Source organism: Vombatus ursinus, unplaced genomic scaffold (genome assembly GCF_900497805.2).
Source record: "Vombatus ursinus unplaced genomic scaffold, bare-nosed wombat genome assembly UNPS02009205.1, whole genome shotgun sequence".
NCBI lineage: Eukaryota > Metazoa > Chordata > Mammalia > Diprotodontia > Vombatidae > Vombatus > Vombatus ursinus.
This window is the reverse complement of record NW_020948983.1, coordinates 10,640,228-10,667,629: the sequence shown is the minus strand read 5'-3', so window position 1 is coordinate 10,667,629 and position 27,402 is coordinate 10,640,228. Positions and strand designations below refer to the sequence as shown.

Genomic DNA, 27,402 nt, shown 5'->3' with positions numbered 1-27,402 from the left:
CTTCTCTTACTTGCTTCTCAAAATCCTTTTTTGAGCTCTTCCCTGGCCTGGGACTAATTCATATTTTTCTTAGAGGCTTTGGATGTAGGAGCTTTGACTTTGTTGTGCTCTTCTGGTTGCATGTTTTGATATTCTTTGTCACCAAAGTAAGATTCTATAGTCTGACTTTTTTTTTGTGCTGTTTGCTCATGATCCCACCCAATTACTTGAGTTTTAAACTCTTTGTAAAGGAGTCTGCTTCCCGTGTGGAGAATGTACTGTCTCAAGGGGGGACAGGGGACTGTGCAGCTGTTTTCAGAGATACTTCTAAGGATCTGTAAATTTTCAGTTCTTCCTGGCCTATTCTCTGGTCCGTGAGGGACCACAAGCACTCTTTTCTGCCTTGGAACTGTGAGGAGGATTCCCTCTCCACTGCCACTGCAAGCTCCACCATACCAGCACTCTTCTTCGCCCCAGGACTGCCACCCAGAATTATGACCCTGATTCAGTCACGGGCAAAATAAGAGAATCCTGCCTCAGTACCAGCAAAGATATCCCTGCAATAGCCCTCTGATCAGCAACTTGATTCCCCCCCTCTGTGGGCTGAGAGCTCTGGAAGTAGCCGCCACCCTGGGGCTGTGCTGGGACTGGGGCTGGACCAAGCTCCTCTCTCACCCAGATGAGACAGACCTTTCCTACTGACTTAAGTTGTCTTTGGTGTTTGTGGGTTGAGAAGTTTGGAAACTTTCACAACTCCCCTTGATTCAGTCCTCTGAGGACTGCTTCAGGTTTGCTGAGGCTTCAGGTCTGTGCCTACACGGCCTTTGTGACCCATGCTGAACTGTTCTCCTCTCCTAGCCTGGCGTAATAGACTTTTCCAGTCAACCATCCAGTTTGTCTTGGGCTGGAAATTTGTTTTACTCTGTCTTTTTGTGGGTCCTGCTGCTCTAGAATTTGTTTAGAGCCATTTTTTACAGGTATTTGGAGGGGTTTGTGGAAAAGCTCAAGCAAGTCACTCTTTTTATTCTGCTGTCTTGGCTCCACCCCCAAATCAGTATGTTTTGGGGGAGGGGACTAAGTTATAGACATAAAAGGGGAGAGGGGAAGAAAATTAATGGAGATCAAAGTAAAGAAATCCCTTTTGGAGAAAGGTTCAGGGGGAAAAAAAACCTAACGAAGTTGAAGGGGAGGAGAGTAAAGAGGAATTTACTTATGTACATAACAGAGGATGAAAGAATAAAGCATTTATTAAGGGTTTGTTATGTAAAGCACTGTGCTTAGTCTTGTAGATACAAACAAAAAAGTAAGAGTTCCTGCTTTAAAAGGAAGGGAAGAAAAAGGAATTAATAAGTAAAACTCAGTAAGGAAAGATGTGACAAATGGGGGAGAAGAGGCTTAATGGTGAAGGAAAGAGACTGAGGGAATAGTGTTTCCTTAGAATATATTAAGCAAAAATAACTGGAGACAAAATACTGTATTTAATGAGGAAGGGGAACAAGAAAAAAATCCTATTTCAGGAAAAAAAGATCATTAGAGCCATGGAGGAAAAAACCTAATTTATAATTTTAAATGTGAATGGATTAAACAATAAAATCAAAGAAAGATTGGATAAGAAACCAAAACTTCACAATCTGTTGTTTAAATGAAACATACTTAAAAAGCAAAGACATGCACAGAATAAAGATGAGAGATGGAACAACATTTATTATGTGTGAACTGAATTTTTAAAAAATCAGGAGTTGCAATCACACCATCAGAAAAAAAAAATTCACATTGATATAAACAAATTATACTATAAGGAATAATAGAAAATAAACCAATATCAGTATTAAACATATATGCTCAAATTATTTTATCACCTGTGTTCACAAAGGAAAAATTATGTTACAAGAAGACATTGACAGTAATTCAACAGTAGTAAGAAACTTTAATTTCTCTCAGTTTTGTACAAATATGTGAAAGAGAAAAGAGACAAGATTGAGTGAAACAAATTGCTGAGAAACTAATGCCAAAATACTGATGATGCCTCTAAATGGGATAGAGAATATATATACCTATAGCTTAGCATCACGTGCAGCTTTTACAAAAATCGACCATTCATTGGGGCCCAAATATATTGCAAATAAATGTAAAAAGGCAGAAACAGTAGCAGATCATAATGCAATAAAAATAGTAATCAGTTCAGGAAGCACAAACAAAAGACAGACCCAAATGAAGACTTAAAATGTAGATCCTAAATAATGAGTGGGTCAAAGAACAAATCAGAGAAACCATAATTATTTGAAAGAAAATGATAATGATGAAACAACATCTCTGAGATTCGGCTAAAATAGAAGGAAAATTTCCCTAAGAAATATGTTGATAGAAAAGGAGAGGATTAATGAACTGAATGTGCATTTAACAAATTAGAAAGCCAAACAATAAACCCAAATTAGCCCTAAAGAGGAGGAAATAGCTAAACTGGAAATCAAAAAGTTATGTAAATGATAAACAGAACAGAAAGCTGTTTCTTTGAAATGCTGAACAAAATTGATAATAGCTAACTTGATTAAAAGGAAGAGGGGAGAATAGAATTAGATGGAAAAGAATTACCAAAGTGGGGGAAAACTGATTCTGATGTATTCATAGGACACTTACCAAACTTGAAAAGAACAATCTGTACTAATAGCTACACAAATTGTTTTCAGATACTGAGGAAGAAAGTACTTTGTCAGATTCAACCTATGAGAGAAAACATTGTCCTAATACTTAATCCAGGAAAGGATAAAAAGCACAGAAAAGCTATAGACATATCATCAAGGGATATCTATTAAAAAAAAAAATTGAAACAAAATTGTGTCAGGCAGACTTTTGTAATTCATACAAGAATCATTCGTTATGAAGTTGGATTTTGCCCGGATTCTACGGATGGTTTGAGATTAAGAAAGTAGTCAACCTAATTATATCAAAAGCATGAACATTCAGAACCACATTATAACTTCAAAAGATGGCTGAAAAAGCCTTTGAAAAAGTACTTATTTATATTTTTTAAAAAACCCTAAGAAGCATAGGTATACAAGGACCTTTTTTTAATATTATAAGAAATATGTAAAATCAAACAAGCATCATAGCAATAAGGATACATGGAAAGCTTTTCCAATGAATCTAAGACTTAAGCAAAGACTCTCATTTTCCCTGTTACTGTTTAACATAGTTATAGAAATGTTAGCAATAGGAATAAGTCAACAGAAAGAAATTAAAGAACAGACTAAGCTGTTCATATTTGCTGAAGACATGGTTTATTTAGACAATTTTAGAGAATCTGCAAAGAAACTAGTTCAGACATTGGTTCAGTAGTATTATAGGTGAAAAAATGAACTAAAAAAATCAACAGAATTTAATAAAAGTAATAGAAAGGGAAATATCATTTAAAATAACCACAAAATGCACAAAATATTTCCTGTTCCAGTCAAATTATTAAAGGGATATTTTACAGAACTCAATGAAATAAAATTCTTTGGAGAAACAAAGCTAGAATACCAAGGGAAATAATGAAAAAGTATAGGGATGAAAGGGTAATATCACTTTTCTACATAATTTCATATGTATAAAGTAAAGCAACAGCCATGAAAGCCATTTGGTATTGGTTAAAAAAATAGAGAAACATATCAGTGGAACAGACTAGACAGGAATATCAGACAGTGGAATTCAATAACCTAGGGTTTGATAAACCTGAAACCATATAATAATTAGGAAAGAACTTGTTTATTAAAAACTACTGGGAAAACTGGAATGTAGTTTGGTAGAAATTAGGCTTTGAACAAAATCTTATAACATATTCCACAATCAATTCAAAATGTATATGTGACCTTAATATTAGAGATTACACTATTTAAAAATACATATATATAATCATAATATAAAAAATGAGAAGAGAAGCAGATCATATACCTTTCACATATATGGGTAAAAGATTTATTCTTAAACAGAGGATAAAGATAGTCACAGAAGCTAAAATAAATAATTTTGATTACATAAAATAGAAAAAAAATTTTTCACAACAAAATTAATGTGACTGGATAGGAACAGAAACATTTGAATGAGAAAAAAACAAACAAACATCTTTGTATCAGAAAGTTTTGTATCCAAGCTGTATGGACAATTAAATTCCTCAACCTACTCATTTTCCATAAACTCCTCCATCCTACCTCAAGCATACATAAAGATGGTCATACACTTGATCACAAATGCACTACTTCCATGTTCATGAACTCTTAGATTCCCTCAAATCTTTCTAAATCTCCTTCTTCCTTGTAAATACCATAATCTCTTCTTGGTCCATCATGACCTTTAGTTCTTGATTCCTTGGTTCACTCCCAGTCCATCACCTTTTCACTAGCCAACTCTTTCTCCCATCTTGACTCCTTGGTGAACCAGTTCAACTCTACACTGTCCTCTTCAGTCTTATATATATAAATATGTATATATGTACATGCACACATATGCATACATGCACATGCACACATGTATATGTGCATGTACACATATGTATATGCACATGCACACATGTATATATGTATATGTGCATGTGTGTATGTGTGTGCATGTGCACATGTGTATGTGTGTATATGTGCGTATGTGTGTATATATACATACATATATACATATATACACACATACTATATATATGTGCCCCCTTCTGTCATTGATTGTGCCTTGCTAGGCTTCAGCTTTAAATCACTCCCACAGCTCACTGCCTTCATTCCTACATAGGTGCTGGTGACTAAACTAGAAAAAGTCATGCAACTGTTCTGACTGGGTCTACTATAAATTTATGTTATACAACCTCAACTGAGCCCTCATTGCTGCTAAGCAAGCCTTCTAAACCCTCCCCCCACCTCATCCCCTTAGTAACTATCACACTTTCCACAGCAGTTTTTCCCAACTTTTTCATTCCTTTTAAAGCCTTCCCTCCCTCACTCTCTCAGTTGAGAACCTTTCCTCATATTGTACTGAAAAAATTGAGGCCATTCACTGAGAGTGTCTTCTCTCTTTCTCACCTCGTATCACTCAGATGCCTTCTGCCACTGTTTCCTCTTTTACCTCAAACTCACATGAAAAAGTGGCTCTGCTCCTTGCCAAGGCAAGGCACTCTACCTGTTCAGTCCTCTGTTCCATTCCGTTTTGTCTCCTCCAATAGATTGCCCTTTCTGTTATCCTTACTTATCTTCAATCTATCTCTTTCTACTTTCTGTTTCCTTATTGTCTATAAACATGCTTATACCTCCCTCATCCTCAAGAAAACCCATCACTTGATCTTTCTATTCCCCCAAAACTCTCATATCATATCTTTCCTGCCTTTTGTGGCTAAACTTGAGAAGACCATTCTACAATAGGTGCCTCTCCTTCCTATCCTTTACTCTTTGGCTTCTGACCTCATCATTCCACTGGAAACTGCTCTTTCCAAAGTTATGAATGATCTCTTAATTGCCAAATTAATTGGTTTTTTCTCAATCCTCATTCTTTTTGACCTCTGCAGCCTTTGACTTTGTCACTCTTTCGTCCTTGATAATCTTTTCTCTTTAGGTTTTTGAGATACTACTCTCTTAGGGTTTTCTTTTCTTTTCTTTCTTTTTTTTTTTTTTTAACCTGACTACTCCTCAGTCTCTTTGCTGAATCTTCATCCACAAGATGCCTGCTAACCATGGGTTTCTCACAGGGTTCTGTCTTGGCTCCTCCTTTCTTCTTGATCTATTTCACTTGCTGATCTCATCAGCTCCAATGGATTTAACATATCTCTATTCTGATGATTCTTAAATCTACTTATCCAATCTTGACCTCTTGGCTGACCTCCAGTTTTGCCTTTCCAGCTGCCTGTTAGACACCTCAAAATGGATGTTCTATAGACTTCTTAAACTCATTAACTTGAACTCCTAATGCGTGCAATATTTTTTCCTATGCTGTAGGTGTGCTTGGGATTTTGACTGACATTCCCAGTAATTTTCTTTTGGGAGATTCTTTAAGAAGGTAATTAATGGGTTCCTTTCTTCACTTTTCTAGTGGTTCTTATAGATATTAGCAGTTTTCATTTTTGTTTCTAGGAAATATAGTCCCAGGCTTTTTTTTTTTTAAATCATGTTTTTCAAGAACTCCAGTGAGTCTTACGTTTTCTGTTTTCTGGGTCAGTTGTTTTTGATATCAGATATCTTACATTTAAAATAATTTTTCAGTCTTTTGATTTTGTTTCAATATTTCTTTCTAATGAAATCATTGACTTCTCTTTGATCTCTTCTAATTTCAGGGAGTCCATTATTTGAGTAAGATTTACCACTTTCTCTTTTAAGTGATTTATTCACCTTTTACTTTTTTATTTCAGAGCTTTCATTTCATTTTTTTTTTTTAATTTCTTGCTTCATTTCTTCTAGGTATTCATGTAGTCTTTGGAACATCCATTTTTTTCCTTTGAATTACTCCTTGCAGTTGTTATGGAGTTACTTGCTTCTTTTGAGGATCTCTAGAGCTACAATTATTTTGAATACTAGTTAGTGTTTTAGTAGATTTACGTATCGCTCTAGCTTTAGTTCCTGATTAGGACTTTGTGCCCGGATCTGGTTCAGCTCCTTCTATTTTTTGTGGAGGTAGTCACTCTGCTTGGTCTCATCTAAGATTCCTGCATTGATCTCCACCAGTTCTGTCCTCCCACCTCTTCCTGGATCTTTCAGGTCCAAAATGTTGGATCCTCAGAGCCCTTTTTGGTGATTCAGGAGAGGCTACTAGGATCATGGTGCCCCAGCCTGGGTATAATATACTGTTCAGCCTGCCATTTAACATTCTCTACAAGCTGCTTGTAGTTTATCTTTCTAGTCTGGTTTATGAACTCCTTTCCAGCCAAACTGGACTCCTGGTTGTTCCTCCAGTTTGACATTCCATCTACTGTCATCATGCATTCACTTGAGCTCTTCATCTCTTGCTTCAGAATATTTGTGTTCTTTCAAGACTTAACCTTCTCTAGGGGCAGCTGGGTGATGCATTAGATAGAGCACTGGTCCTGGAGTCAGGAGGACCTGAGGTCAAATCTAGCCTTAGACACTTGACACCTATTAGCTATGTGACCCTGGGCGAGTCACTTAACCCTGACTGCCTTGCCGGGGGTGAGGGAGGGGTAGGGGGAGGGGAAAGACAACCTTCTCCGATCCCCTCAGTTAATGTTCTGTCCCTCAGATTACCATGTATTTACTTATTTGGATATGTTCAATTAAGTACAAGAAATATTTGTTAACTACCCACTATGTGCAAGGTACCATAGTAGTAGTATATAATAGTATATAGTATAGTGCAGGGGATCCCCCCGCCCCAGCCATTGACCTCAATTAGCCTCAATCTTCTGTATACAAGTATATATTTCCTTATTTGGATATTTATTATATGCAAAGCTTCCTTTTTCGGATATAGCACATATCCAAATAAGGAAATAGAAAATATATAGAAAGTAATTTCAAGAGGGAAAAAGTGCTAATAACTGAGAGGGATCAAGAAATAATAATAATAGCTAGCATTTATATAGTACTTTAAGATTTACAAATACTCAGTCCTCACAACAACCCTGTGAAATAAATCAAAATAAATTAATAAAAAATAGTACTTATAAACAATCATTTCTGTGAGCTTTTGAGTTTTAAAGTTTTCTCTCCCTCCCTGCTTCCCTCCTCAAGATGGTGCACAGTGTGATATAGACTATACATATATATATTCCTATTAAACATTTTCACATTAGTGATGTTGTAAGTAAGAATTAGAACCAGTAGGAGGAACCACTAGAAAGAGGAAACAAAACATAACAGAAGAAAAAAACAGCACATAGAATGCTTCAATCTGCATTCAAACTTCTTAGTTCTTTCTTTGGATGTGGATCACATTTTCCATCAAGAGGCCTTTGGAGATGTCTTAGATCCTTACATTGCTGAGAAGGGCTAAGTCTTTCAATATTAGTTATCGCACAACGTGTCTGTTTTGTACAAGGTTCTCCTGGTTCTGCTAACTTCACTCAGGGTCAGTCCATACAAGTCTTTCCAGGTTTTTCTGAAGTCTGCCTGCTCATCATTTCTTATAGCACAATAGTATTCCATTACATTCATATACTAGAACTTATTCAGCCATTCCCCAATTGATGGGCATCCTCTCAATTTCCAATTCTTTGCCACCACAAAAAGAGCTGCTATAAATATTTTTGTACATGTGGATAAGTACTATTATTGTCCCTATATTACAGCATGTCTTCCTGACTCCAAGTCCAGGACTTGATTCATTGTGCCACCTAGTTGACTTATGTTGAAGGTAGCATTTGAGCTATGCTTTGGAGGAAGCTAGGGATTGCTTGAGGTAGAGATGAGGAGTGAGTGCATTCTAGACGTAGAGGTTACTTATGCAAAGGCACAGGGGCAGAAGGAATATTGTGCATAGGAAACAGCACTCGTAGGCCCAGTGGACTAGAATGGAGAGAGCATAAAGGGAAGTGAAATTCAGTAAGACGGGATGGGGCACAGATTGGGGAGAACTTTAAACTCCAGGATGAAGATTTTGAATATTGTCCTAGAGAAGAAACTGGGAAACAGAGAGACTAGTTAGCAGGCATTATCAATAATAAAGGTAAGAGGTAATGAAGTCCTGAATTAGGTTAGATGCTGTGTGAGTGGTGACTTATTTTTTGTTGGGGCTGAGGTAGAGGGAAGTGGCGTTTTCAACAGAAATAGCGAAGTTTAGAACAAAGGCAGATTTTAGGGAAAATATAATAAGCTCTGTTTTGAACATGTCAAGTTTGAGAAGCCTGTGGGATATTCAAGTAGAGATATGCTGCAGGCATTGGGAATATAGGACTAGAATTCAGGAGAGAGATTAGGGCTATATATGTATAGTTTGGGGAATAATCTAAGTATAAGACTGAAGCCATGGGAAATGATGAGATCACCATGGGAGCAAGTATAGAGAGAAAAAAAAAGTGGGCTCAGGACTAAGCCTTGAGGGATGCCCACATTTGATGGGTTAAGAATGATGTTCTCATAAAGAAGTCTGAAAAGGTTTGGTCAGAGAGAGGAAAGCCAGGAGAAAGTAGTGTTGTGAAAGCCAAAGGAGGCCAGAGTATGCAGGAGAAGGGGAGTGGTCAATAGTTGGACAAATTATGGGTGGGCAAGAAGAATGAGAATGAGAAAAAGTCATTGGATTTAGTAATTAAAAACTTGTTAACCTTGGAGAGCAGTTTTAGTTTGTGGGATCAAAAGCCAGAATATAATGAACTGAAATATGAGAGTCAACAAGAAGAGACAAACTTTTGTAGGAGATCTCTCTATCAAGGGAATATGGGATATTCTATATTTGTAGGATATATACATATATGTGGTTATATACATGTATATGAATATAGATATATAATATACACATACACATATATGTATATATGTATCTATAGATCTATATCTATATGGAATGGAGCATCAAGTGAATTTTGTTTTAAGGATGAGAGAGACTAGGCATCTTGTAGGTGATGAGGAAGAAGCCAGTGGATAAGGAAGGGTTTATGAGATCTAGGGGGCAGGCTCCTGGAGGAGATGGCAGAGGAAGGGATGAGAGCATAGAGTAGGAGTTAGGTTAACCTTGGCAAGTAGAAGGTCCCCTTCATCAGAGACTATAAGCCGTCTGAGGGCAGGGGCTACTTTGTCTTCATCTTCAGTAGTGAGCATAGTATCTTTTACATAGGAGGTACTTTACAATGTTTGTTGAATTGAGTTCAATATATATATATATACACACACACATATATATATATATAATATATTTCCTGAGTAGTTAGGGTTGGCTATTAATTATTGTGTTTCTGTCTTAAGCTGTTTATAATTATGTTGTTGATTGTAAAATTACTGCCTATATTAACAAAGAGTGGGTTATATTTTAGTGGCATTATTTTTTGGAAAAGATGCTGAAAAAAATACAATAGCTAAAAGAAGCCAAACTCTATCATGAAATTTAAATTATATCTTCCTCAATCCTTTTGTCTTCTATTTTTTATTTGTATCTGATCTGACAGTATGTTTCCCTGAATGGATGTGTTTCATTTTAGCCAGTCGCTTCACCAGAATTCCCTAGTGGACAAGGCATGTGAAATTATTTTTAGTTTCCTTTTTTTCCACCTGAAAATAAGTTTTATTGATAACCTTCATTTTTACATCACAGTTATTTATGTAAATATTTCCCTTCTCCCTCCATCTGGATTGCACCCTCCCTCATAATAAAAGAAAAAAAGTAGAAACAGTGATTATTAGAAGTCATTTGCCCTAGAGTCATTTACCACTGCTATAAAGAGGAAAGTATCTTTCATTATCTGTATTCTAGGACGTTTATGAACTTTGTGGTTACATATAATTCAGTTTCCTTTCAGTACTCTTTTCATTTTTATTTTTGTAGTAATTGTGCATATTATTACTTCCACTTCACTCAATATCAGTTCATAAAGATCTTTGATTCCTCATCTGTCAATTCTTACAATATTTCATCATATTAATATACCACAGACATTTCCCCACTTTATGAGAACCTACTTTAGTTTCTGGTTCTTTGCTGCCGTAAAGTGTCTTTCTATGATTGACTTCTCTAGGGAGTAGCTAGGTGGGGCACTGGATAGAGTGCTTAGCCTTGAGTTGGGAAGACCTGAATTAAAATCAGACCTAATCCATTTACTATCTGTGTGACCCTGGGTAAGTCACTAAATCTCTCCCTCAGTTTTCTCACTTGGGGAATATAAAATGGAGATAATAGAACCTACCTCCTATAGTTGTGAGGAACATGTTCAATAATGTTTACAGAGGACTTAGCACAGTGCTTTTTTCCTTTATTCTTTCCTTCTCTCCCTTCTGTCATTTGGGGAATTTACTTTTTACCAGCCTCAGCTCCTATACCAAGTACCTTTGAGTTGGGCAGAGAGGACCGCACTGGCTTTACTTGAATTTCGGCCCTCTTTCCTTCAGGCCTGGGGTAGTCATGTTGCTCCTTTGCTCCAGTTCTCTCTGTTGTTTCCTTCTCTTATTGGGTTGAATCAGCATTTACTGCTTTTTCTTTTCTTTTCTTTTTTTTTTTTAAAGCAGGAATGAGGGAAGGGGATTGGGTGTTCTGGTCAGTGTATCTGCAGTCTTAGGTTCTATAACTTAGGGAAGCCCAATTCCCTCTTCCCCCTTATCACTCCCCTCTTGTCCCCATGATTAGGTAGAGTAGCAGTCTGCTGCCTAAAGCAAGAGAGTGGATCCCAGCAGTATCTTCAGTAGGAATGTGATCACTGTATGGGCTCCAAAGCACAATGTGTCAGTCATGAGTCAGTTTGTGAGCCTTGCTGGAACCTAGAGGCTGATGGGAGAGCATTGCTGAATGATTACCTTAATGGTTGGAGTTCTTACTTGGTTAACTTCTTGCTCTCGTGTTCTGTGGATTCAGCTGTAAATTGCTCTAACTCTGTCTCATAATTTTTTTTTTTTTAAACTTGGTGGAGGTCAAAGGATGTGAGCAGGCAATTTTTAGACAAAGAAATCAAAGCTATAGTCATATGAAAAAATGCTCTAAATCACTATTAATTACAGAAATGCAAATTAAAACAATTCTGAGGTACCATCTCATATCCGTCAGATTGGCTAGCATGACAGAAAAAGAAAATGACAAATATTGGGTGGAATGTGGAAAAATTGGAACACTAATGCATTGTTGGTGGAGTTGTGAACTGATGTAACCATTCTGGGAAGCAATTTGAAACTATGCCTAAAGGGCTATAAAACTGTGTATACCCTTTGACTCAACAATACCTCTGCTAGGTCTGTGTACCAAAGAGATCATAAAAAAGGGAAAAGGACCTACATGTACAAAAATATTTGTAGCAGCTCTTTTTGTGGTGATGTAGGACTGGAAATTGAAGAGATAACTCATCAATTGGGGAATGGCTCAATAAGTTGCAATATATGATTATGATGGAATACTATTGTGCTATAAGAAATGATGAGCAGGGTGGTTTCAGAAAAACCTGAAAACACTTATGCGAATTGAGGCAAAGTGAGGTAAACAGAATCAGATCATTGTATACCGTAGCAGCAATACTAGTTGATGATCAACTGTTAATTGACATAGCTGTTCTCAGCAATACAGTGGTCCAAGACAATTCTGAAGGACCTATGATGAAAAATGCTATCCACTTCCAAAGAAAGAATTGATGGAGTCTGAATGCAGATCGAACCCTGCTTTTTAAAAACTTTATTTTTCTTGATTTTTTATTTGTATTTTCTTTCACAACATGGCTAATATGGAAATAGGTTTTTGCATTACTGCACATATAATTGCTACCAAATTGCCTGTCTTCTCTAGGGGGGCAGGGATTTGGAACTCAAAATTTTAAAAAAGAATGTTAAAATTATTTTTATGTGTAATTGGAAAAAATAAAACATAAAAATTTTTAAAAAAGAGTGGAGATTGGAGAAAAGATTGAATCCTTCATTTTTTTGGCCACATCTTTTCCTTTTTAAAAATTGCTAAATTTTCTTTAGATACATCATATAAGTCTTCTAGAATATACCAATAACAATTATATAAAACAGGATAAAAGTGTGTAGAATATACTTTATATATAGTTTCTCACTTATTAGCAGGACAAGATGTGCACTTTATAAATTACTGTGAATGTTCTGTTTTTGAACTGTTGTTGATGGCTAAAATTGTTTTACATAGTTATAATTGTGTATGTTCTTTTCTGGTTTGTTCTCTCTACATCACCTCACAAGTCCGATATTTATTTGAATTTTTTATATTTAATATAGTTAATTAAAGCACAGTTAATTGTTATACATTCTATATAATAGTCTGTTACAGTGCTATGTAAAACAGTCATATAACACTTGCTTGATATTGACTCTACAAACATCATGCTTCTCCTCAGGATAAGCTCATCACCTACAATCTCACAACCATGGAGATTGATTCAGGTTTGATACTCAACACCTCCTCAATACCCTAGGTTGTCTCTTCTCTCTGATTGGAGGGCCGAGCAATAAACTTCCCCCCGAAGCCTGCCTTTATAGAGGACTCAGAATTTCCTAATTAACTCTTCATTTCCTATCAGCTGTTCTGCTTTGTTTTGACTCCATAAACTGTCACACCCCTGTGTGGAATACCCTGCTGCATAATAGATAATTAGTATTTATTGACTATTGGCTATTAATTAAGCCATTCCCCAATCACTGGGCACATGATCTATTTCCAACTTTTTGAAAGGACAGGTAGTACTGCTGTATAATACAGCTGTTGCCTAGTAAATCATTTGCTGCTAATAAACTACTGTTGGTGAAAATATATTTTAGTTATTCTGGCAGAAATAACTTTAAATATCAGTGTCTTCACAGTGAAATAGCTACACCGATTATTTCTCAAGCAAAAAGCCCTAGGAGTAGAGTTACATAATACCCAGGTGACATGTGAAATTCTCAGAACAAAATAACCTTTAATTCATCATAACTTAAAAAACAAAAACAAAAACACAATATTCTTGGAGAAATGCCATGATGCAGTGAAGAAAGTAGTAGACTTGGAGTCAGGAAGATCTGGGTTCAAGTGTCACCTCTGACACTTAGTAGTCTGGGCAAATAACTTAACCTTTCAGTGCCCCAAGCATCTCCCTAGGACTTATCTTTTAAGTTATAGGTAGGTAGTATAGATGTCCATTCGTAGAGGGAGTTACCAATGCCCATCACAAAATAATAACAAAAGTCCTAAGTATGAAATAAGTTAAGAATCACTGCTGTAGAAACCCATGGTCATTAGAATATGTAGACTTTCAGTTGTTTTACAATTACTTTTCCTACTAATAACAGGCAATCGCCTGCAAGCAGATAATTTTACTGATAGAGCTATTTTCACATCTTTATTCATGACTAGCAGAGGGAATCTTATCACCCAATGGTATAGGAGGCTAGTTGCCAAAATGCTGAATATTTGATGACATTTCCTTTGGTTTCCTTTTGAGTTTGGGAGGCAATGTGGTGTAGCAAAAGAACACTGGATTTGGAGTCAGAGGATTACAAAGATATTCTGCAGAAATCTAAACTCAGGGAAGCTAGGTGGTGCAGTGGATAGAGCATAGGCCCTGAAGTCAGGAGGACCTGAGTTCAAACCTGACCTCAGACCAAACACTTGACACTTACTAGCTGTGTGACCCTGGGCAAGTCACTTAACCCCAATTGCCCCCCCCAAAAAAGAAAAAGAAAAAAAAAGAAATCTAAACTCAACATATTCAAAACTCCTCTTACTGTTAAGGTTACCACCATCCTCCCAAGAACCTAGGCACACAACCTAGGTGTCATCCTTAATTCCTTCACTCTCCCCTCTATGTATCCAGTCGGAGGTCAAGTCTTGTTTCTACCTTTGCAGCATGTCTCTCATATACTCCTTTCTCTCCTGACATTTCCGCCACCCTGGGACAGGCCCTCATCACCTCATACTCGGACTACTGCAATAACCTACTGATTTAGTTTCCCTGCCTCAAGTCTCTCCCCACTCTAATGCATTCTCCACTCAGCTGTCAGATTGATCTTTCTAAAACATAGTTCTGATCATGTCCATACCTCTGTCCCCAATCCTCAATTCATTAAATTCTGGTAGTTCCCTCTCACTTCCAGGATCATATCTAAAAGCCTTTGGCTTTCAGAACCCTTTATAACTGTCATGTCACCCCTTCCTACCTTTCCAGTACTTTGCAGTCCAGTAACTCTGGTCCCCTTGCTCTTCCATGCACATGATACTTCATCCCCTGACTTGGGAGCATTTTCACTTGATTTTCTCCATTCCTGGAAAGCTCTCCTTTCTTATCTCTACCTCCTGACTTTCCCGTCTTCCTTCAAGCTTCAGCTAAAGTCTCACCTTCTGCAATAACTGTTTCCTAGTCCTCATTAATCTTAGTGCCTTTCCTTTGAGATTATATCCAATTTGTCCTGTATATATTTTTTTTTATACATAGTTGTTTGCATGTTGTTTCCCTCAATTAGAATGTGAGTTCCTTGTGAGTAGGGACTTTTTGCTTTTCTTTGTGTTCCCATTGCTTAGTGCAGTGCCTGGCGCATAGTAGGTGCTTAATAAATGCTAACTGACTTATTACCACATAAATATAAAGCGAATAAACAGAACTATATACATAGTAGTTTGGGTGGGAAGACACAAGCATTTGGGGGAATAAGAAAAGGCTTAGTTCAGTGTACACATTAGGACTGTACAGTTAAACCACGCTTGTATGATGCGCTCTATTTTGCCAAACTCACAGATCCACTGAACAACAGTCCAAAAGTGGGAGGGAGGAGTTTTCTCGGTAGGTCGAGCTCGAGCCGAGAGTTAGCTGGATGGAGCTACGTGCCTCGGTGAAAGTAGGGAGAACGGCCTTCCAGAAAAGGGGCAGAACCAAGGGAGCAGAACCAAGAGTGCATAACCACCTGGTTGCCTACTGCCTGATTTTTGTTGTTGATAGGAACAGGCTATTAAACAGTAGTAACTCCTAGAGGATTAATTGTATGTTGATCTTACCCGCCCAGATAACTTTGAAAGGTCCTGAAGGGCAGGATCTAATGTCTTATAATTTCTTAATATATAACTAGTACAATGTTAAACGCATGAAAAACGTTAAATATTTGGTGAAAGAATGCTCTACCACTCTATTGCATATCCATGTTTTAAAATCATAACATCCTAGATCTAAAACTGGATTTTCATGTGATTTAGGTTTTATTCCATATTTCTTTATTCTACTCACAGTCACATCACCTTGCTCATTAAAGAAGACTACACCAGCAAGAAGGACAAGGAATAAGATCATACTCAGTACAACAAATCAGAGACAGAATTTAATTGTTGGGTAGAAAACATGATGGAAAAAGATGAATCAGGCTCCTCATAGGATCATAGATTCAAGACTGAAGTGGGCTTTAAGGACATGTTGTCTACCCTTTCATATTACACAAGAAGGTACTGCATGTCCAAGCAGTTAAGCCCAAGGTCATACATGTGAGGGACAGAACCAGAATCTTACTCAGTAGTAGCTCAGCTAGTTAAGATATGAAAAATGTGTTAATGATTGCCAAAACAGCTACTGCAGAATGAAAAAGATTTTTTGGTTAGATAAAATAGTGTGTTATGATAGATAAAGTGCTAGACTTGTCTGAAGACCTGGATTTAAAACCTCCATGTTGCAATATAACTGTACAAGTCATGCTATATCTTAAGGCTTTAGTTTACATAAAATGAAGGAATTAGAACACATGATTCTGAAAACCATTTACAGTCACTATACCCTATGACTCCAGTAATCTGACATTCTGTGATGAAAAGTTACATCTTGCCATTTCCACAACTGAACAATAATGGAAGGAAACAAAATATATCTTATCCTTTTAGATTGATTGCTCTTCAGTTCTACAAAACTAGCAGTTCTGTGAACTATAGGGCTCACTTAGTGTAATTATAGAACATTGGAAAGTATGCTCCTTTGAAAACATTAAATAACATTTTTTAAAGATGGTGAAGTGACCCATAAATCACATTGATTTTTTTTATTACTAAAAAAGTGTACTGTATTTCATTTGAGGAAGTCTTTTTTTGAAAGTAATTGTGGAAAAAATACAAAATATTGTTTGGTAAAGTTAAAATAAGCATCTTGTTTGGGCCAATTATTTATATTTTAGTTTAAAACACAGCAAAATCCTCATACATAGCAAGCGTTATTTTAACTTTTGTCAGTTAGCATTTTGAAATAAAATTTTCACTATGTCATTGACCTTTGTTGTAGCAAGTGTGTGTGGGTATTTTTCTTAGAATTAATTTGTTTCCTTATAATCTTAAGTGTAACTTTGTGTTCCACAAAACATTGTTTTTAATATAAAAGTGATATGCTTGATATGCCTTAAGAATTTTTAGAAGTATTTAGTAACCATTTTTGTTTTTTAAAAAGAAATACTCCTTGACTTACCAGCATTATTCAGATAGCTTCATCTTTGTGTAGTTGCAATAGTACTAATGTAATATTTGTTAATCAATTCATAGGTGAATTATGTAACCTCATAACCTTGGATGTAGCTCACAATCAGCTGGAGCACCTTCCAAAGGAGATTGGAACCTGTACTCAAATCACCAACCTTGACTTGCAGCACAATGAACTCCTGGATCTTCCTGAAACTATAGGTACGAGTGTTGAAAGAATACTGGGAAATATAAAGATCTGCAATTCAGGTCTGAAATTTATTTCAAGGGTTAGCGTTATCTTCTTAGCAACACAAATCTAAATGATTAGAATGTCATTATTTCTAAATTATAATATTTTAAAAATTGAATTAACAATTTCTTTTAGGTAAGAGAAAGCAGATTTTTAGAAATTTTGCTCAGTTGGATTACAAAATGAAGGATAAACAATTCATTTGCCAACATTTCTAGAAATTACCCTTTTGTATTATTTTTCAAAGACCACCTATGAGAAGTACAAAAAGGAAGTAAAATTATAAAGATACTTTCTTTGATTCAGAAATTTGCACAGGCTTAAAAATGGGGTGGCCTCTTCCCATTTTAAATAAACATAGGACTGATGGAAGAATAAAATAAATGATATTTAATTTTAAAACATAGTAGATTCAGACTTCTTAAGGAAATTCAAAATGTGTTTATAAATGTTTAACTAAGCTCTGGTTATTGAATTGAGCTCATCAGTGGTATTTTTGTATATGCATTAATATGTAAATATATGCTTTGAGAGAGAGCAGTCTAAATATATAGCTTTTAAAAATTTATACCATTTTTGAGTTAGAGATGGCATAAAGATATGTAATGCTATTTAAAAAATAATAATTTACACTAATATTTTCATCACTTTACTACACAATATTTCAGAAGTTCTGTGTTTCTAATTTTATTTGAATAACTTTATTTTGTTTGCATTTGGATTTTGTATCAATGGCTCAGATTTAAAATCTAATATTTCTTATGAATTCCTTCATTAGGAGCATCTGTAAAAACACAGTAATCCAAAAGCTAAATCTGCTGATGAGTTGAACCATCTTATTACACAGTTTAAGACTTCAATTAATTTAATTAAATGTCTATAAAAAATCTTAGGGAGAAAGAAGTATTTTGAAATGCTAATGGCTGCAAATAAGGAAAAGTTATAGTCTATAAAAAAATCAAAATTCCAGGTGACCCAAAGGTTAATGCTGAGATGCATAGTAGGTATAAATATGATACGTCATACTACTAATGATGACATTCACAAAAGAAGATATATCGCCTAGGAAATGTATGATTAGAAGAGGGGGTCATATAGATGAATAGGCCAACTGTTGCTGTGGTATCCACAGAAAGGGACTTAGTGGAAGGTTTCCACGCTATTGAGTAAATCTTCTTTAAAAGATTTATAGGGGGCAGCTAAGTGGCGCAGTAGATAGAGCACTGGCCCTGGATTCAGGAGGACCTGAGTTCAAATCCGGCGTCAGACACATAACAGTTACTAGCTATGTGACCCTGGGCAAGTCACTTAACCCCATTGCCTAACCAAATTTAAAAAAGAAAAAAGGACTTACATGAATAAAAATTGCATTTTAAAAAAAAGGCATGGGTAGGTTGCAGTCTGTGCTGTTAGCAGGATCAACCACATTTACGACATCACAGATGTCATAAATTGCAAAATTGAAGTACTGATATGTGCATATATAAGATTTTTGAAGGCTTGCTATGCTTTAAAAACATCTAATATGTGGAAACCTTTCCTACCTCAAATATTTTTATATATTTTAACCAATTCTCTCATGCCGATTTCTTTCTTTTTCAAATGTTTTATTTTGTTGTATTTCATAATATACAACTCATTAAATAGCTGTAAGCTGTTTCTTAGTACTGCAGCTCTGAGTCTACATGGATGAGGTTCAAACTTGGGGGGCTTCTTTCTAAATACAGTCTTTTTTTTATTTTCTTGCGTGTGCCTCTACATGAAGTTTCTCCTGAGAACATCAGAATTTGAGTTCTGTCTGAAAATAACTACATTTTAGGGAAGAGGTTGTTGTGATTGAAATTAAGGTAAACTGAGGCACAAAGCCCAGAGCATGTTCAATTTATTGGTAAGGCTAGCAGTTACCAATATAAGGGATCCTTCGCTTCTCAGCAAGCCGAAAGACTCCGAATGAGGGCAGGCAGATCATTTTCACAGATAAAAAGAGGAGCATTTATAACTGTCTTTCTTTTAAAATGATCACATAGATACTTCAAATAGGAAAATAATTTCACCCTCTTCACAGTGCAGTTTTATATGTGGAATCCTTAATCCAGTTTTAAAAACATTATCTCATTAGAAAGATTTGGAAGCCAATTACATACATTTATATATTCTAGTTCTTAGAGAAAACAGTCTGATCCTGTTGTTTTCTCAGTTTACTACTCCATTTAATTAAAAAACAAGAACCAAAAAACTTTTACGTCTTTGTCTTATTAGAAAATTTGTGTGTCCCCATTTAGGATGATGTCATCCCCATATCATAACTGCTATTGAGGGGGTGGTAAACCCAAGAACTCAGTTACTTAGCTGCTTAGGCTATGGATTTGACTACCAATTTAGAGTGAACACAGTAAGAGCTTTCATACTTGCACTGTATTGTAGCATTATTAAAAAATTACAGCTTTACCTGCCATTGTTAGAGAGATTTGCTATGGAAGGAAGAAGTGGGGACACGGTTGTAATAGTGTCCAGAGTGATCTTCCAGGCCTATCCCTAAGGTACAGAATGACTCAACATTGGTATAATAGGATAAAGCATCTTTAGTTCTGTTTGATTTCAGGTGAAAGTTGTAGTTGATATTTTGAATATCCAGTCATACAGCAAAGTTCCACATTATTCACAGCGTATAATATCCAGATTCAGGATTAATCAGGTAGAAAACAATCCTATTCAAAAGGGAAATAATACAGTGGGCAAACTGAGTCAAGAGGATCCTACCTTTGGCTATGCCAAGGTTATCCCCTTAGCTTTTCCCAGACATAGACATCTACCTCTAGCAGTTTTTAGATCACACTCCCTTTGAATAGCTTGTGGCATTTCCCTTAAATGGTGTATTACTAACTTAATGATACTTCAGGAACTTATACATGAATTCAAAACTCAAAACAAAATCAAATTATGGTCCCAAGAGATTTTTACCTCAAATAGGAAGTTTCACTAATCATAGCTTAGGGCTAGATATAGTTATTATAATTATTCCTGCCACATCTCGACTTTCCCCATCACAGTTTCAATATATCATGGGTTGGCATAAGAAATTGCTGTAGATGGTAATTTTGGGGGAGTTTTGCAGAAGTCATAGACAACACACAAAGGCTAGCAGACAACACAGAAAATGTTTAGAAACTCAGAAATGCATTAAGCATGTGTGTGTGTGTGTGTGTGTGTGTGTAATGTATAATATAGACATCTTATCTTTTAATGCCATAAATATACACAATTTCTTTTTTCAAGTTAAAATAAAAAAAGTTTGCGAAAAAAACACAGAAGCTAGCAGACAACACAGAAAAGCTAGAAATGTGGAGATATCTTAAAAAGTTTAGTAACTCAACACCCCATAAAAGAGAAAGAAAAAAATTCAGACTTCTCTGGTACGAAGGAAGGGCTAAAAAATTTTACGTGGATTTTCCAAATACCACGCCCTTAATCCCTGTGATGTGGAAGGAATAACTACTATTCTCTCATGATGTTGTAACATTCTTTAGCAATAAAAAACATTTACCAGGTTTTACACAAAATAAATTCACTCAACATCCTTTTCTTCTTCTAATCTAGTTTAAACTCATTTTGTTGTAATAAAATCAGTAGGAATTAAGAAAATAATTACATTCTGGAATTCCATATATCTAATGAATATATGATAGGTCACTCAAAAACCTGGAAAAACACTGGCTAAAGTATGCTTCCAGGCTAGCAGATATCTCTCTCTTAAGGGATTGTATATTAATCCCTCAGGGAAAAATAAATAAGACTGGAGTCTGTTGAAACTAAATTGGCCCAAGATGTAACTTCAGTATATACTATGTGGGACATAACTTATTAATTTTCATAATTATAAATCATCAAATCACTTCTGTACTATAAACACATTTTTTAATCCTCACTGCTTTGGCAAAGAAATGTTAATAATGAAAGAGATCTCAGTTTCTCAGTATATGAATTCATCACTTGAAAATTTCACAACATTTAGCAAGTTATTTCATGGGGCTGATAAGTTTTGCCCAAGCGATGGTTCCAAGAAACCTGGCAAGTTTACAAATAAGAAAATTTTGTAAGGTCATTTCTTTTTTTTGTTTTTCGCTTTCCCACAAAGTAATTCTTCCCTTTTAAAATATATCCTATTAAATACTTGATAGGTTTTAATGTTATAACAGTGGCTTCTAATAACTTAATAATTTCCCACTATCCAGATTGAAAGAAAGAGTTAAATTTTTTTAATGATACAATTATATTAACTTCTTAACAATATTTCTTATACAGTGGTCTCCCAAAATTCACAATACAAGAAACTTTAGAAACAACAATAATGACATACACAGTACCATGAAACAAAGCTTAATACCAGTCAGATTACATAAATTTAGTCAAATACATTTCTAAATTATCTTAAGTGGAAAGTCATTCATTTTATCATCTTCAGCATTTTCTACTAATCACATTTAAAACCTTATATAGAGTTACCCAGTTTGTGGTAATAATATTCAATTAAGGAAAAAAATAGTAGTAATAACAACAGTTGACATTATATAGTGTTTACTGTGTGCCAGGCACTATGTTAAGCATTTCACAATCATTATATCATTTTTATCCTCACAAGAACGCTAGGAGGAGGGTGCTATGCTTGGAAACTGAGGTAGTAAACAGAGGTAAGGTAACTTGCCTTAAGGTCACACAGCTAAAAAATTTCTGAGACCAGGTTTTGATTCAGGTTTTTCAGAGTCATGATTATATATTAATGTCAAGTATCAGGTTCTAATTTACCACAGTTATCCTGTCAAAATTCTATCCAAATCAAATGGTTTTTTTTTAATCACTAATGGTAACATTTAAAATCTCAAAAAAAAAAAAACCCCAAAAAAACAAACAAGTTTCCCAAGGGCCATTAGTTAGCAGTACTTCAAAATTTAGAGTTCATTGTTATCAATTAGCTCATTTTCAAAGATTCATGGTGACATTCTCAGCTCCCCATGACTTTCTCATTATTTCCTTTTTTAAATCACCCATATAAAAAATAAATTTTTATTTTCTCAAGCTAACACTATTCAAATACTTAAAGAGAGTGACTTCACATTTCCCAAAGATATCTACTGTTTAATATAGTTTTGTTTTTTTTTTTAAACCCAAGGGACTTTATGTGACAGCCTCGCAGTCCCACCACCCTGCTTTTAGGATCCATGAGGATTTTATATTTCTCACACAACAACTAAAATATGCTCTTCTAATGGTGTTTCATGAGCAGAATTTTGGCATACTATCTTCAGGTAACTACATTTTACAAACTGTAGTTTCCATATCATAAAGAATCACCACAACCATATTCTTCTTTTCCCAAGAGATCAAAAACCTCCTCAGACCTCTCTTTAAAAAACTCCAAACCCCATTTACTTTCAAATCCTACTTACTTAAACTTCTTATCTTCCCTTCTCTGTAAATCCTTCCAGTGGACTTTTATTAAAAACCTCCAAAACTGGATCTTTCTTCCTTCCATATTCTGTTTGTTTTTGTTTTTTGCTAGACAGTGGGGTAAGTGACTCTCCCAGAGTCACACAGCTAGTGAGTGTCAAGTGTCTGAGGCTGGATATGAACTCAGGTTCTCCTGATTCCAGGGCCAGTGCTCTATCTGCTGCACCATCTACCTGCCCCCCTCCTTTCATATGCTGAACCAACATCTCTTCTGCTTTCTCAGTTCCTCCAGTCTTCATTTCCCAGTCATATCCCAGACTATGTATAGAATCCATCTTCACTCCACAGAGTTTCTCCTTTGTAATTTGGCACACAAAAAAATTTTTTTTAACACAACCCCAGTTGATTGCAATACTGTTGCCTTGGGGTTCTTAAGAGCTTACAAACACATGTTCTTATCCAGTTTCTTTTGGTATCCTTGCATCTAGTTTACCTAAACAATTAGTTCTGTTCTATCGCTCATAGAAGAATGATAATACCAAAACAGTTTTCTGAATTAAATTTTACTTGCTCTTAATTGTTCCCTGATTTACACAAACTTTTCTCATTTTGTGAACTGGAGTTAGTAATGGGAAGTTCTTAAGCACCAGATACATTTAAACTACAAAGTGCAAACCTGTTTGGGTTTGTTGTTGGTTTTTTTTTTTTTCAACTTTGAAATTTCACTGATGCTACTTTCAAACTAGCTTTAGTTCCCTTTTCTCTAGTTAATGAAATTGCCTTCCCCTTTCCACTAAAACAATAAAATTGTCACTTTCTGGGGATAGAGTGACAAAAGTTCTAAGTGTTGTTTCCGGAACTTTCACAGTTCTAGTCTGTTCTACAGAGAATACCTCTAACCAAACATTTTATAGAGAATACTTCAAAACTTACTAAAACATTTCAGCATTTAAAAAGACATTCAAACCAGAGTTTGGAAATTTACAGTGAGAACTTATATTTCAGTCACAAATGTAGTGTCTCATTATTCACCAGTACTATAAATTTCTGCAGACTAGGCAACAAAGATTCCTTCTTAACTGTATGTTTTGTCTGCCTTCTAACTTGGTCACAGTCAGAAGGTAGGGAGAGACTTTTTCAAGAAGAAGTTTTTACTCTTTCTCCTTTGGCTGATAAGGCACCAGGAGAAAGCTAGTTTGACTTACATAGATGATATGACAAGACAGACACAGAAATGCTTAAAAATTGTTGTGCACAAGTAGAAGTCCTTTTTCATACCATATTTGGTACTTTTCTGATGTATCTTAGGCCAGTTTGGGTAAGGGTGTTCCCTGGGTGATGGCTAGAGAGACTTCTGTATCATTCAACTTCATTTTTTTGAGCTCTATTTTTAGTTATCCCATTTTCTGCCTGCGAAGAATTCCTCTTTCCAGGCTTTTCCAACTCCTTCCTGATTGGCAATGTCCCTTATTGTCCCCCTGACTTGGACCAGAAGCCCCCACCTTGAAGAGGAAAATTCCTTATGAGTTCAGTAATGACTTCCCTAAAGGGGTGTCGATAGCAAGCACCTTATATTGCCTCTTTGATTGAACTAAGAACCCTCCTTGAAGGAAAAAAAATGCTTCAAGGGGTCAGTCTCTCAGAGATTTTTCTTTCCTTTTTTTTTTCCCTTTTTCCTGTCCTTGTTATCTTTTTGCCAGTAATTCACAAAACAGAAAGGCAAAGTTCCAATTTTCTTAACAGTGTGGGTGCCTTACCTTGGTTCAGCAGCTACAACTGATTGGGAAGTCAGGCCTCTGGTACAGTCTTCTGTTCAGAAATCCCTTGGTGAAAAGTTCTACCTGAGTATTCTGAAAGGGAGTAATTCTAAGAGGCTGCCCCAGGGGCCAGCCTCCCTCCATTAATACTGGTGGAGTCTCTACTTGTGAATGAAATTAAGATAAACTGAGGCACAGAGCTCCAACCATATTCAATTTATTGGTAAGGCTAGTAGTTACCAATAAAAGGAGTCTTTAGCTCCTCAGCAAGCCAAAAGACCCTGAATGAGGGCAAATAGATCATTTTTACAGCCAAAAGGAGGAGCATTTAAAACTAGAAGGCAGCATCATAGATGGGGAAAACAATAGGGTTGGTTACAAAATCTGAAGCATTACAAGCATTGGGGATAATATGATTGGCGAGAAATTAGGAGTTCAGGCTGGCAACAACCCCTCCTTCCATCTAGGAAATTCTGATTGATTTAGTCCACCTGTAAGAAGAACTAATGGTATATAGATAACAGATTTCTTCTAATTGTACAAGGGCAGCTGGTGTTACAGAGGTAATAGATTTTCTTTTAATTAAAGTGTTTTATAGGGAAACTGAACTTTCAAATCTAACTCAGAGGAAAAGTGACTTTCTGAACTCATGAACTTCTGAACTTAACAAAGAAATTTGACTTAAGCTGCTATGCAAAATGTTGGTGGTGATAAGGAATAGAATCAATTACAAAATAGAATCAATTTGATTTTCTCAAGGTTAATGAGCCTTCAGCTCCTGTATGTAAGTACTGGGTTAATAAAGCATTTAATGTAAGCTAAGTTTTATTTAACACAACTAAAAATGCAGAAATACAAAAGACTTGCTCTCAAGCCTGTGAGCAATTAGGAAAATTCTCTTTCCTTTTTTCAGGAAATTTTATTTCTCCCAGAGCTGAAAATAGTCTTTCAGAGTTATAGTGCTTAGAAACAATTCCCTACCAAGGGTTACTAGAGATTTGATTCTTTTCTGCATGCTAGAACTTTCCAAACATATAAAGTTGCTGGAGAATTGGCCCTTTTCCCCTGAAATTCAAATAACTTATACTAGTAAAGAACAAAGTTTGAATTTATTCTTTTACATCATGGCTGTGTCTCTTGCTGTTCCTTGACTTCAGCTCCTCCATGATCCAGAAATTCCTTTAATTGGTCTAGGCATTGGTATTGTCTAAGAATTATTTCTTTGGGTCCAGGAAGGTAAGAGTACTGGATCTGGAGTCAAAAAGACTTTAATTTAAGTCTTGCATGACTCATTTACTAGTTTTGTAATCTTGGGCAAGTCACTTAATAAGTCTCAGTTAATTCATGTTTAAAATGAGGATAACAACACTTCTCTCACAGGATCACAATGAGCATCAAATATAATAATAATTAAAGTGTTTTACAAACCTTAAACTGTAAAGTGCTATGTGAGTGCTAGCTCTTGTTATTTTTATTACTGTTGTTGTTATCATTATTATTATCATCATCATCATCATCATCATCATCATCATCATTCAATGTTCTCCAGTGTTCTGCCTCTGCAACTCCACTGCTGCTGGCTCAGGTTCCTGCAGCTTTTTACATGGCCTAGGAACTCTTTGCCATTCTACCACTCTCTCTGTCTACTGACATCTCAGGGGCCATGTGGTTCCTTGGGGGGAAAGAAGGGACTGGTTATATGGATTTTCTTCCAGTGAATTGAAGGCTGTATCTCCAACTAGCTTCTCTTGGCTTGTCTCAGCTCTGGGTCTCTCTGTCTCTTTTTAAACATATCCGTCTATTTTCCTTTTAAAGTCCAAGGCCAAGCTATAGCTGAAGTGGCCCCAAATTGACTGTGAATAGTTCTTCAGTGTGCTGTCAAGGAGTATCCTGGGGGAGGTGAATTTGTATCATATCAAGGACATCATCAATGTCCTTATTAAGTTAAGAAGTCCAAGGAATCTCATACATTTTCAAGGATAGAAGAAAAGGTTAGGGAATCTTACTGACTCTTCCCCTGGATACCTTCACACAAGGAAATGAAATATTTCCTGGCAGATTTTGTTTCAGTTTCTCTGACTTATTTTAGGTCTTCCTTCAGGTTGTCATACTTTCACATTAACCTTGTCTTTCAAAAGTAATCATTTTGTATATTGCTGTTAGACATCCCTCTAACTAACTGAGCATGTGAATACTTCCCCAGTGGAGTGGATGGATGAGTACAATTTGTTCCAGTAGCCATGAATGCAACTGAAGTAGGTGCTGTGGAACACTCAGAGCTTGGTTAGACATTGAAGATGCTAAGGTCTTCCCTTGCATCCTGGGCCATCACCAGTCATCCTGACTTTTATCTTGCCACTGGACTTTGACGACTCTGAAAGAAAGAGTAAGGCTGGCAACTCTATGAAACTCTTCCTCAGTTAAATTCAGTTTATGAGCGAGTCAAAATATCACCCCATGATGCCTTTGGTGCTCTTTGAAACAAAGAACAGACAACAATAACAATGATATTGTTGTTAAACATGCATTTACTCTATTCTAGGTATTGTGCTAAGTGCTAGGAATACAATTACAAGCAAAAATCAAGACAAGTTTTTGACAAGGAACTTACATTCTAATAGTTGAAGTCAACATAAAAGGAAGCTAAAAATTGGAGGGAGTGGAAGGTAGTAGAATCCTGGAGGGCAAAGTCCAGAAGTAATCTGGAAAGCTGTGGGCTGAACCAAGTTTGGAGTAAGCTTGACTGGTTCATCAGATGGAAGTTTGGGGATGAAATCACCATCAGAGGAGGAAATTTTAAAGGTAGAGGTATTGCCAGCTTGAAGGAGGACGCTGGAGCAGAGGTCCAGAAGGAGCCTGAAGGAGTCATGGGCTAAACCAGCATTCTACATGAGATGTCTTTGGAATATATTGAAAATTTCTCAGGAAACAGGAATATTAAAAGCCAAATGAGTGATCATTTTCCCATTACTA

General features: G+C 36.0%; 1 protein-coding gene across 4 annotated transcripts in view; it reads left to right on the top strand.

Annotated features, from left to right (window-relative positions):
* The window catches only part of SHOC2 (SHOC2 leucine rich repeat scaffold protein), a 145,319-nt gene that overhangs the window by 73,980 nt on the left and 43,937 nt on the right, over positions 1 to 27,402 (top strand). For all 4 annotated transcript variants that reach the window (XM_027851604.1, XM_027851602.1, XM_027851601.1 and 1 more), the window contains exon 3: positions 17,059 to 17,196. In XM_027851604.1, the coding sequence (XP_027707405.1) occupies positions 17,059 to 17,196 (138 nt within the window). The remainder of the gene's footprint in view (positions 1 to 17,058; positions 17,197 to 27,402) is intronic.